This window comes from Lagopus leucura, unplaced genomic scaffold (assembly GCF_019238085.1).
Source record: "Lagopus leucura isolate 7727_CA_CO unplaced genomic scaffold, USGS_WTPT01 Super-Scaffold_73, whole genome shotgun sequence".
Taxonomy (NCBI): domain Eukaryota; kingdom Metazoa; phylum Chordata; class Aves; order Galliformes; family Phasianidae; genus Lagopus; species Lagopus leucura.
Genome location: NW_024962252.1, coordinates 55,339,083 through 55,352,239, shown reverse-complemented (window position 1 = coordinate 55,352,239; position 13,157 = coordinate 55,339,083). Strand labels below are relative to the sequence as shown.

Genomic DNA, 13,157 nt, shown 5'->3' with positions numbered 1-13,157 from the left:
TTCTTCTTGCATAAATGAAAGCTGGGGCAGAAGAGGTGAGAAAAAAATAAATTATTGCCACTTTTATGTCATTGATGTGTCAGTAAGTTACTCTCTGAACATTTTTATAATTTATTTCTATGCGACTCAGAACAACCAAATCCAGAAAATAAATAAATACCCTCAGTCCATTATTTTAAACATGCAGTACCCTGAATTTGCAATACAAAACAATTTATTTAAAAAGTAGAATGTATAGAAACTATTTATTTTATTTTGAAATGTATCACAGAATTAGATGCAGACTGTTTTTATTGGTGTGATTCCTTAGTCTAAATGTACCGTAGCATTAACTAGTTTCTAGTATCTTTTCAGTCACTGAATGAGTAGAATTATGAACTGATATGATATTCAAAAAAATATATTGCATCATTGAATGTATTGGGTTGGATGAGCTTGCCAAGTTTTAGAGTTATTGATGTATTAATTCTATTTAACTGCTTAGTGATGATGGCACAGACAATTAGTTTGGAGGAATTTGTTTGAGTAATGGACTAATTTTTTAATACCATTTTGAGTGTATGTTTCTGTTTTTCAGCAAATTTATAAAGTGTTTTTGGAGACTGTTAAGTATTCACAGTTACCTTAATTCTGTGCTGAGGGCACACTCAGTTGCTTACTTTGTGACACTGTTCTGTTGTCATTCATGAGATCAGGTGCACAGATTTTTAGAAAACATTATCATAATATAAACATTATCACTATTAATTTTAGGGAACAGAGAAAAAACTTTTTGGCTAGTTCCAAATGTTCAGTTTGTGTCATGTTCTGCAGGTAAAACACCTGAGTTATGGACAAAATTGCTTCATCAGTGGTACTATCTGAGAAAGAGCTGACAGATTTTATCTTGAGTAGAGATGAACTGGCTGATAAGGAAGTCACATGCAGTGGAGTTTTCATCAGCTAAATTTGAATTAGCTGCATTAATGAAATCTTAAGATATGTTAGTGGATCATAGCTTCATATCTAAGGTATTTCTAAACTTTTAAAAATATGTGAATTAAATATGACAAATATAATTGCCCCAGTGAGCATGCCTGAAATTCTTTTAGTGACTTAAATTGCTTAAGAGATCCTACTTTTTTTTTTTATTATTATTATAGTTTGCTATTATTGTTAACTCAATTCCTTTATTGCTTGTGTAGAAATGTTTTAATTCTAGTTCCGGTGATAGAATTAAGAAATAGGCAGATGCATTTAAGAGCAAAATAATTGAGTAGGAAAGAAAATATTTCTTTTCTTTGTTACTGTTCAGATTCTGCTTTACTGCAGGATGTGCTGGGAAGGTCTCTCAAACCTTGTGTCTGATGAGTGTCTAAATTCTATGCTGAATCAGCTTTGTTGTGTCAACAGTTCTAGAAACAGAAAGGTTCAGCAAATTCATTAAGTTCAGCAGCACATGGGTGTAAGCAACTCTTTTGTCCCAGTTCATAGATCTCCACCTAGAAACTCTCTCTTTGCTGAGTGGAAATATCCAAGCTTAAAGACTGAGGTCTACCAGATGTGCTTTCAGTCTACCATTGTGATTTATAAGAAGGTCCTTTTGTGCCTACCTGCCTGTAAATAAATACCACTGTATTTATTCACATCCGCATTACATTCTACCAAGCAGTATTGTAGATGAACTCTAGGGAGTTTTATTTACTTATGTATCTTACATCTAAACTTGGAAATGATGAAAGCTGAAAATTCATCCTGCATGGGGCAGAGGAGTGTCCTACTGAAATGTTCTGATTTTTATCGCGGTACAATTTATTTTCTTTGTCTGTTAGGTTTTACTAAGCCTGTCTCTGCTGAGATGCCAGATAAAACACCAGGTGGTACTGAACCTGTTCCCAGGACAGAAGGTGAGTAGTTTTCTTTCCTTCAGAAACATTTAATTTTCATGAATTTCATAGTTTTTGAGAAGAATTAATTTAAAAAAAGTATTTATTTTCCTGAACTTTCCTTAAGAGAGAGTTGAAATGGCTTAGTCTGTACATTTTTATCTTAATAGCAGTAAATTTTCTCTTATTTTTTGTGTAACCTTTCTCCCTCTCTCTGACTCATTATCCTCGGTAGTACCGCAGTACATAAAGACATAGGGACAACCAGTGGGCTGCTGGTATTTCACCTTCAGGGGAGATGTTCTGTCACATATAAATAAGGAGCTCCTGTGGGATAAGGTCCAATTTTTAAGTGGGACTCTTAAGGCTCATAAAACCTAAGCTGACAGTCATGAGATGAGTGATACAAAGAGGAACTATGTATCAGTGACTCCTACTGAAACAGGGAAATCTTGAAGCATTCAAGTGTTCAGTCTGAGAATTAGACATCTTTGAAATTAAGCAAGTTTGGACACTGCCTTGAGGATCTTGTTCAGTACCTTTTGAGTTTTAAGCTATTTGCATCTTTAAAAGGTGTTCTGGGATGTGAAAATTAAGCAAATCTTGCAAAATAGCACAAAGCCTTCAAGGTGGCCACCAGGAAAAGTTTGGAGTAGAGGGATGCTTATTTTCTTGGCTAGATTGTGGCAACGGTTCAAGGACAGAAAATTAGGATTCTGAACGTACAAATATCTGTATGTTGGTGTACTGACTTGGGCTGGGATAGAGTTCATTTTCTTCATAGTAGCTGATATGGTGCTATGTTTTGGATTTGTGGAGGAAACAGTGCTGATAGCACACTGGTGTTTTAGCTGTTGCAGAACAGTGCTTGCGTAGAGCCGAGAACATCTCTGCTTCTCACATTGTCCTGCCAGTGAGGAGGCTGGGTTTGCACAAGGAGCTGTGTGGGGACAGAACCAAGACAGCTGACACAAAATGATCCAAAGGGTATTCCATACAACATGGTGTCATGCTGAATGGCAAAACTGGAGGGGGAAATTTTCCAAGGTTTTCATTGCTTTGGGAAATACTGGGATTTGGTAGACTGGTGGTGAGCAATTGCTGTTCTCAACTTTTATTTTTTTTTTTTCTTCTATTTTCTTATTAACTGGAGCACTGCAAAAGATTGCCAGAGAGGTTGTGAAGTCTCTTTTTATGGAGGTATTGAAGACCCATCTGGGTGCTTGCATGTGTGACCTATTGTAGGGAACCTGTTTTAGCAGGAGCACTGAACTCTTGAATCTCTTGAGGTCCCTTCCAACCCCTGCAATTCTGTGATTCTGTGTGATTTTATTCTTCTGTGTGAAATTCTGTAACTGTGGGACATTGCATTGCTATGCAAGGGATAGCTACGTTAGTTAAAATCCTTGCTCTCTTTCCCATAAAGCTTCCTCTGCAGCTGCCCATTATGCTTTACTGGTGTACATTTTCAGGCTTTTTGTGTTGTTTAGTAGCTTTTGATACCTGTTTAGTTAAGCACACAAATAATAAAATGTCCTGCAGGTTATCAGGGAAATGTAAAGGTGGAAAGATTTCTGACTCCAAATTCAGTTAGAGCTATTAGGGATACTGTGGATAAATTCTTCTCTATTTATGATTCATTTTTAAAACATGCATCCCAAGTTGTCAGTTTTTATGTAATTTATACAAAATTCTTGTGAATTGAAGAAATTCACCATATTCTGGAAGAGACATAAAAAATGATCAGCTGAGTCATTAAGAAACTATGCATATAAGGCTGCGTAACTGTGTATGTTGTATGTGTAAGGGAATACTTGCATATATATATATATATATATATATATATGTAGAAATGTATTTGCACATATGTATTACATATGCACCTATATTCACCTAGTCTTAAAAAGTGAGATCCTAAGAAAGCTGTTCCCAGTTAAAGGTTTTGAGTGCCAGGTGTCTGGCAGATGTATCTACAGGGTTCCCTGGGCAATGGATGTGAACACTGCTGGGCCTTCTTGGGCATGATGAACTTCACCTTTCATATTTTATCTTCAGAAATCAGCTAACTTTTTCCATCATTTTTGTTTCCAGATTGCGTTGACATTCCCTTCCTCCCTAACCTAATATATCAGACTTTTGATACAAGAATGAGAAACCTGAAAAATAGATGAGGTTTTTCCTATGGATGTTTTGAGGTGAACAGTATGTTGGTTTTCATGACACTCTATGTTCTATGAACTACTAGCATGAGGAAAAAAAAATCTGAATAACTAGAGCAACTTGTAACATTTTTATCTAGATTGAAGTAACACATCTTCAGGTACTTGGTCAACAACAGCAGTAACGGACCTAAGTAAAAATTCATACAATAAAATATAACTAACTAAGCATACAGAACAATGTTGACTCTTCATTTTCAAGTTGCAGTTATTGTATTTTGCTGCATTTGTTAGTTTACAAAGTTCTTCGTGTGTTTTTTTTCAAATGTTATTTAATAGAAAATACGGAGTGAAACAAAACGTGGATTAATATTTATACTTTGCTTTTAATCACTTATGAAATTAATCTTTTCCTCTTAACAAAATTAAACAATGAGTAATAATGAATTTTCACTTAGGTGGGTTGTATTTTGCCCTGATTTTAATATTCTCTTCAGGATAAAACATGCTACTGGTGTTTTCTCATGATACAAGTTAGAATTTCTATACTTTGAGAGATTATTCCTTTAAATACTATTAAAGAACATTATGATACTGTTTGCTCAAAAGAATTGCCAGACATATTCCTGTAGCTACTCTAGCACAGACATGTAAGATAAACTTCTGTAGTCTTTGATCACATGCATCTCTTTGTTTACTCTGTGCTTATACAGTTTACTAGTAAACAGGAATGTTTCACTGGTCCAAAGCATGACTGAGTCAGAAATCAGAAGTGAGTTAATTCTTCAGGGTTGAAACATCACTGTTTTTATGTGCATAAGCATTTATGTGAATTGTATTATTTCCAGACATCTTACCGATGATTTCTTTTTCCGAAGAAATATTTATTCTATGAGTGGCCTTTAGAAAGGTGTGTTTGTTGTTACAAATGTCTGCTGATTAGGATTTCACATTTATAAGGGTCAAGTTGAGTTGACCAAGTGTTGGCAAGATAACAGATTATCTGGAAAGTTTTAAAAAGTCAGTGTTGCTTTAACCTAGCAGTGCCCCTCCCTGCCTCTCACCCACTGACCCACTGCTCCATATGCTCTGGTTAAATCATGAAGCACATAGAAGCAGACAACTGAGAAATGAGTTTCCTGTAATTAAGTTTCTGTAACTTAGTCCTTGACTTGAGAGTCCCCAGTGAGTGGGCAGATTATTTGCTTTACTGCTGCCTCTTCTGTCAAACCCTTTAGAGTCAACACTTACGTTTATAAATGTCACTGCTTGCTTTGTGCTGTAGGTTTAAAAAAAAAAACAAAACAAAACCAAAAAGCAGTACCTGGAAGTTATGGTGGTTCTGTGGTTGCAAAGATATCGGGGTGTGTGTTTTTCAAGAAGGTTGTGTAGCTATCAAGAAGTGGTAGACAAATGAATTAAAACAAGAAATTCCTCCTCAATCCACTTATAGCTGTTTCTTAACTGTTTTCCTACAGCAAAGCTATTATATTCTATTTACAATAGATGCGTTTAGAACAATGTGCTATGTCAATACTAGGAAATGGATTGAGTGTATTTCTGTTTTAGCTTGCAAAGGAATTAACATTTGTTCTGCTCATGTTTGCTGAATGGTCACTTTTCAACTTGTGGTTTAGTTAACACTTTGCATTTAGACTGTGACAGGAGTATCTCACCTCTTGTGCAAATTCTTCCTCTTGCACTTGGAGAGAGGCTCCTGTCATTCCCAGCCCTGCTCATAATGGTGTTTGGAGCTGGGAAACTGGTCATCTGCAAAAATTTATGGGAATGCTTGTAGATTTTTAATCTACATTTTCTTTCAGGGGGATGATAGCAGACTTTTCATCATGAACCATTGATCTTAGGGTATAAATTTATTGATTGATATCTTAAGAAAATGCCTCTGATATTAAATGGCCTGTGTAAAAACTAGGTGCTTCAACTTGTGGATTTCAGATTTTTTTTTTTTTTCCTTTTTGTCATGATACCTTTAAATAGCTCCTCATATCAGAGGTAGGATGGGTTGAAAGAAAGCAAATGATGTTTACCTTAGAAGTTATCTGGAAGGCTCATGGGCTCAAAGTTTTTGTGGTGTTAGTCAGATGCCTCCCAAGTAGTAGTTTTATGCAAATACTTAGAAGGTAATTCAGGGGAAATCTTTGAGGTTTCCCCAGTTGGTTTCTCTGGGTGCTTTTCTATGCCTTAAGAAGCAGAAATCTTTGAGAAAGATGTGAGGAAGTTAACCTCCCCCAAACACTTCCTTCTCCATCTTTCTCCCCACCTTCTTTCATTTACTCAGTTGGACCCTCCCTTACTGTCTTTGTGTTTCATGTTAGCATCCTGAAGGAAATCCGTGCTACACCTGTGCTTTATAAACAGGCACTGACAAATCCCAGTGGACAACAGGATGACATCACTGCAAAGCTTCTTATAGTAACAGCAATGTTTTTCCTTGTATTGTGTACCTGATGACACTAGTGGGAGCCTACCAGCTGTTACTGTTATTTGTGGTAACACACATTTAGCTTCATAATCCCTCTGACATATGTTTGCATGCTATTTCGGCTGTCATGTGTGATGTGTTGCGCAGAGAGAACATGCAAGTACAGCCATGTTAGGCTTCAAACTGCCCAATGGATTGTACGTTTAAATGAATAAAGCATCACAACTTATGCCTCTACATTTTGCTAAGAATGATTCCTTCATGGCAGGAGTGACATGAGAAATTCATGTTAGTGGGTGCTGAGTGTTGCCTTCCTGTGCAAAGCTGCAGATGCTTTCACTGGATACATAGCAATGAAACGGTATATTTATAAAGTTGCTGTTACACTTTGCTATTACTATACCACTTTTCAAGAAACACAAAATTAACTGAGACAATGAAAAATCTCTTATAGAGGTTTCAGTGATCTAAGTGGGTGTGAAGTCAGAAATAACACAGATACCAACTTTTTACGTGATCTGATACTGATAGGCCAAGGCAGAATGGCTTTAAGCTAAAAGAGGAGAGATTTAGGTTAGATATTAGGTGGAAATTCTTTACTCTGAAGGTGGTGAGGTATAGGTGCAGGCTGTTCAGAGAAGCTGTGGCTGCCCCGTCCCTGGAGGTGTTCAGGGTCAGGTTTGATGAGGACCTGGGCAGCCTTATTTGGTGGGGGGCAGCCCTGCCCATGGCAGGGGGAATAAAAATGGATGGGCTTTTTAAGGTCCCCTCTAAGCCAAGTCATTCTGTGATTCAATGAACTGTGGTAATAATGCAGTGTAGGTTTGATGGTTTATTGCCTGACTGAGATGGGAGCAAAGACATCAACGTGCTGTTAGATGGCGATTGTATAATCGGCTTACCTGATCCTGTTCCCTAGAATTAGTTTGTTTTTATTCCTTGCTCCTTTCTATGTTTCCTGCAGCTTGTTACTGTCTAACTGAAGGGAAGAAACATCCAGAATAAACAGTGTTTATTGTGAGACTTAAAGAAACCCACTGTGCTGCTACGTGCGCAAGAACTTGTGGCCATTGGATAACATTAGATATGTGAGATTCAACACAAAAGGTCGTGAGTGTTTATTCAGAAGACGTTAGACTTTGTGTGCTGGCCTGCCAAAGATAGTGTAAATGTAGAAATTCATAGGAGTTGAAGGGGAGACCAGAGACATTTCTGGAAAAGAGCTCCAAATAAAAAAGCCACTACAAACCAAGGGATTCCCTTTAGCTGAAAATAGTTAGAAGCTAGAAGAATGCTTGGATTAAACATAAAGTCATAGAATGGCTTGAGTTGGAGGGAACATTTAAGATTATCTAGTTCCTGTTCCCTTGCTCTAGGGGACCTCCCTCTAGACCAGGTTGCTCAAAGACCTATCCAGCCTGGCCTTGCATGCTTTCAGGGAGGGGGCATTCACAACCTCACATGCAACCTGTTCCAGTGTCTCAATACCCTCACAATACAGAATTTCTTTCTAATATCTAGTCTAAATCTACCCTCTTCCAGTTTAAAGCCATTTCCCCTCATCCTGTCTCTACCTGCCCTTATAAAAATTCCCTCCCCAGCTTTCCTGTAGGGCCCCTTCAGGTACTGGAAGGCCCCTATAAGGTCTCCCTGGAGCCTTCTCTTTGCCAGACTGAAGATCTTTTACTCTATCAGCCTGTCTGCACAGGGCAGGCGTTTGCTGTTCTCACTGTCCCCAACAATATAATCTTTGTGTGCTGGGTTGTTTTTCCTTAGTTACTATTCATAGTCTGATTTTTGTAACTTCCTTTAATCCCCTATCCAACAAGTCATACCTTGAAGGAAGACCAAATTTTGGTCTGTATTGTCCAAATATTGTCTGCATGAAGACAATATCTGAAATTCTTAACCCTAGAGGTGGCGAAGACTAGCAAGTTTGAAATCTAATTTAGAATGGCAGAAAAGAAAAGCAAAAGGGTAGGGAATTTGGGTTTTGTATTTCAGACTGTGCTGTCTAAGTCATTGGGCCATGCTAGATCCTACTTTTATTTTCAGCTGCCAACAGGATGCTATCTGTTTGTGCTCTTCATGCTTCCTGAGCTCAGCGGGATGGAGGGGGAGCAGGCAGCAATAGCTGTAGCAACCTTCATCTCAGGCAATGAAGGGTGATGAGAGACAGACTGTTCTGGGCTTTATGGAATGATAGATTACAGTGAAGCCTGCTCTTCACCAGAAGATGCAGCTGTTGTAATGTCCTGGTTAAGTCACAGACTACAAAGCTTAGCTATTAACTGGTACACTAACTTGTCCTTTGAGTGTCTAGCATTTTCATTGCCACCCTGGTTGGCTGGTGCTTCAGCAAATTCTATTTTTGCTTAATCCTTAGTGTCTGCCTTGCTTACATCTCCAGAATGTGCTGCTGACCCTAGAGAAGCTGTTGTAGGTTTATAGTTCTTTTCATGCTTAAAAAGAGTTGAACTACCATTACAGTTCCCAAAGAAAGACCCTGGATAGAAAATGGACTGTGTTGTCTTTGTTACACTGTAATCATGACTGAATGTGATCTGGATTGAAAATGAAAAAGTCCTGATCCGTGATTTAAAATGTTGGTAGTATACTTCACATCCGCTCTTTCTAGGTCAGGCATAATAGCTATTGCTTCTCTTGGGATTTCTTTATGGGGTGACTTTGTTATCAAACAGTCATTTTTTGTTAAAGCAATTATTTTTTTTTTTACTAAATTACACTTCAGCAGTACTTAGAGCACCCTAGAGTGATGTAGTTATCATGGAAGTTATCTTATAAATTTTGATATAAATTGGTTTCCCTAGCCAGTGTCTTGTTGAGTGGCAACATGAACAAGAGAAAGATCTCCAAACTTCTGTCAGCTACACAGGGTTAATGTCCAGAAAGTGAGTAACAGTAGCAGTTAATCTTCCTGTCAGTGTTTAACATAGTAATAGGATGTAAAATAGATTTAAGTACTCTAAAGTCAGTAGTTTCTTAAATGAAAATCAATTTTAATCTCTCCCAAAGTACAATTGAGATTTCCTCCATATTTTTTCTTCCTTCTTTATTAAACTGACACGCTAGAAATTTGTTTTGCAGTTCACTGATTCCCCAATCCTTAGTCAGCATTAAAGGATGTTGAAGGATAAAGGGCAACTTATCTTATTAACCTAGAGGGAACTGCAACTCATAACATAAATTAGGTTGTGATGGTTACCTTCTTTCATCTTGAGGTGATTGCAGCCTTAGAACAAAGAGAGTCAAGGTGTTAAAAATGCAAGGACATCTTGCTCTTTTAGAATCATGGAATCATAGAATCATTTGAATTGGAATGGACTCTTAAAGGCCATCTAGTCCAAATCCCCTGTAATGATCAGACAGTGCAAGTACCTCCCATGTATTTACTGCTTTACTCTGAAAAACCTTGACAAGATTGCTAGTATCAATTTTTCACTTAAGAGTTGGTTGGTTGTTTTGTGTCTGTTGTTTTTGTTGGTGTTTTTGTCTTTTAGTCAGCTTATTACATGTCTGGCAGTGATTTTGGGCTATGCCAGTAACATTAGAAGTGGACTGAGAGGCCTTAAAATATCCTAAATTTAGAGAGATTAACACAAAGGAAATCTCAGTTGTTAGGTTTTGCTTTTTAAATTGGCTCTCCTTAGTTTAATTGAGCTTAAAAAAGGGGAAATTGTTGCTTGCTGACAGACAAGGAAGGGAGCTAGCTTTGATGTTTTATGAGCAATAAAATATTAATAGAAGCTTTTTGCATGTTTGAGTGATACCTCAGATTATTGAAGTCAGTTTCTTGAAGAGTCAGCAGGCTGGCAGCCTGATTGCAGCACTGTTGAAATACTTTCTGACCACAGAAGGCAAAGTAGGGTAAAGGTGGGAGATTTGTTCCTGTTCTGCTATTTCCAGGTCCTTTAATGTTATGGGCAAAAGACTGACTGCATAGGAGGCTTCTAGTCTTGAAATTAAAGCCATAATATGTTCTGGTAACTGCTCTGGGCAGAACATGATGTGAAACTGATTGTGTAGTACAAGACATTAATAATTACCGAATCCTTTGAAAATAGCAACTGTTCTTATTTTGGCTTTTTGAAACAGTACTGTCATATTAAATGCCATTATGCTCATCTTGGCAGTGGTCCCCACAACACATTTCACAGAATAGTTCAGAATAGACACAATTATCAGACGCAGTACACAATTTTTTTTCTCATGTCCATGAAATGTACACTGTACATCAAATGGTAGAAGAACTAAGAAATAGTTTAAGGTGATAAGAACCTGAATATAACCTCTATCCTAGTGAGCCTGGACTCTCAGAGTTCACTGGGAAAGCCAAGCAATCCAAGTTATTTGGGTTCTGTTATGTCTAGCTTCTGTCAAGATAGTTGTGAGCCACATGGCTCCTCTGAAGTCTGTTTGTAAGAAGGGTTACTATCAGTTTATACAGTTGTAATTTTCACTGTGTAAAAAATGTTGTGTTGATGGTTAAGTCTTATCTCATGAGAGGGTTTGTCTTTAACAATGAAAAGCAATTTTTAAGAATCATGTAAAGCATGAGGTTAATCATTGGGGAATTTTGCCTAATGTCTGGCCAGGAGACAGTTCTGTTTAGTCATATCCAAAGCAGGCCAACATTACTAAAGATGGGATGCCCTGTCTTGGTGCTTTTTTTTCTTTTTCTTTAATTAAATAGGCAATCAATAGGCAAGAGGAAATCCTTGAGGAAAATAGAACTTTGCTATGACTCTCTGAGAAAGAAAATGGCAGCTTTTCAATATTTGTCCCTGATTGGAATCCCTATCCACTAAGACAGTCTTGGTTAAGATTAGATTCTAGCCCTAGGAGCTGCCTAGGCATTTCAGATGGAGCACAGAGAGCAACTTCTTTGGGCTTAAAGTACATATACGTACATATAATAAATATAAATCCTTTTTTTTCCCTCTGATCTTTAGGTGGATTTTGAGGGTTTTTTTGTTGTTTGCTGTCTCCCCCTCCCCCCAACATTTAAGTGGTAGTAACATCATGTTTTCAAAGGCTATCCAAAGCCTCATAGGCCCTTTATTTCCAAAGAAGTGACAGCATTAATTAGAGGCGCTGGCCTACTCTTCCAGCACCTGGCTTTCAAGTGGGAAACTGAAGGTGCCCAAGGGTTATGTTCTTCTCAGTCTGACCACACAAATGTTTTGTGAGCTGCTAAAATAGGCAAAGTATTGTGAAAGATTAGTTCTATGTCAGCTGTTAGATATGTGAAAGAAGATCTTGAGATTGAGGTCAGTCATAAACTTGTTGCTCAAAAATATTTATGAATAATGTCTGATATTTATTATAAAATCCTATTTTTTACTCAAGTGAAATGTTCAGTGGTTCCAACAGCACAAATGTGTTCCTGTCTTCTGCTACACTGATTTATTTTCATCAAGGATGGGAACTGTGCAAACCTGATAGAGCTTTGACCTTAAGTGAGACCATGTAGTGTCAGGGCTATGGGAGAGTGAACCAAACCCACCAGAATTACCACTCATTTCTGGGTGTAGTGTGTGTTGTGTGCTCCTTTTTATGAACAGACGTAATAAGAGGTTGAGCCTTTGTTTATAGGGCAGGTAATTCTTCCTGTCTGTGCCCTCCTTCGGCTTGATTGCTTTTTACTTTATTTTGTTTTCGTAAGCCCTGATGATGAGAATCTGACTCAGCTTTTTTACATTCTTTTTTTTTTTTTTTTTTCCCTTCTTTTTAAGACAGAACTTTTAAATGAAACTTTTTTGTTGTTTTGTTTTCTCATGTCTCTTCTTTTCTTCCCCTTCCTATTTTTGTCTTCCATTCCTCTTTGGTGGTGCATCTAGATCCGTGAGGTATTTTCTGGGGCCCCTTCTTTGGCAGGTGGGAAAATCAAAGTTTTGCTGTGGGGAAAAAAACACACATGCATAGAAACAAACAAAAACCAAAAACACAAGGTGTACTTGCCTTTCAATTTTATGAATTTAAAAGCCCTGGCACTATAGTTGTGACTGAAGTGTATGATACCAAAATTGAAATAGGCTTGCACTTATCTGTGGTGGGAAAATGTCACTGCATTGTTGCTGCTTCTGAATACAGACAAATAAAGTTCTTTTATAAAATTGTCAAAGTTTATAGGTGTATTTACTTTACAGCTACTTTTATAAGCTACCCACACCCTTCTCTGCATGTGAATGAAAGAACTCAAAAGAACACTGATAATGTCATACCAGGAAACCTTTAATGTAAAACACAGAGAATGGACAGGGCGGGGGGGGGAAAGGGGGGCAAGAAAAAAGCTTGGGAAAAAGTACTACTGAAGGGAATAGATGGAGGGAAAAATGGGTAAACATTTTTGTAAGCTCTGATATGATACTTAATTCCTTGGTTCCATGTCTGACCCTTTGCAATTCTTCAAGAAATTAATGTGAATTAAAAAACAGGAAAAGCAAAACAAAAATACAAGCAAAAAAACACTGAAAGAAAATCAACAACAACAACAAAATAGGTCTTGCAGAGCTGGAAGTACCGTTGTTGATCAAAATAGGTCCCACATAATCCTTTTTTGTTAAATCAGATTCTGGCAAGTTTGCTTAAGTCTGGGTGTATTCAAGCACTACCTGCAGTAACATTTGTTAAGTCATTATCAAAAGATTGTCACTTTTTTTTTTTTTC

At 37.4% G+C, this 13,157-nt stretch overlaps 1 protein-coding gene across 1 annotated transcript in view; it reads left to right on the top strand.

The window, feature by feature from the left end:
• Positions 1-13,157, top strand: part of PLEKHG1 (pleckstrin homology and RhoGEF domain containing G1) — a 124,175-nt gene that overhangs the window by 32,366 nt on the left and 78,652 nt on the right. Inside the window, exon 3 of the mRNA XM_042878784.1 lies at positions 1,812-1,886. Within this exon, the coding sequence (XP_042734718.1) occupies positions 1,838-1,886 (49 nt within the window). The 5' untranslated portion in view covers positions 1,812-1,837. The remainder of the gene's footprint in view (positions 1-1,811; positions 1,887-13,157) is intronic.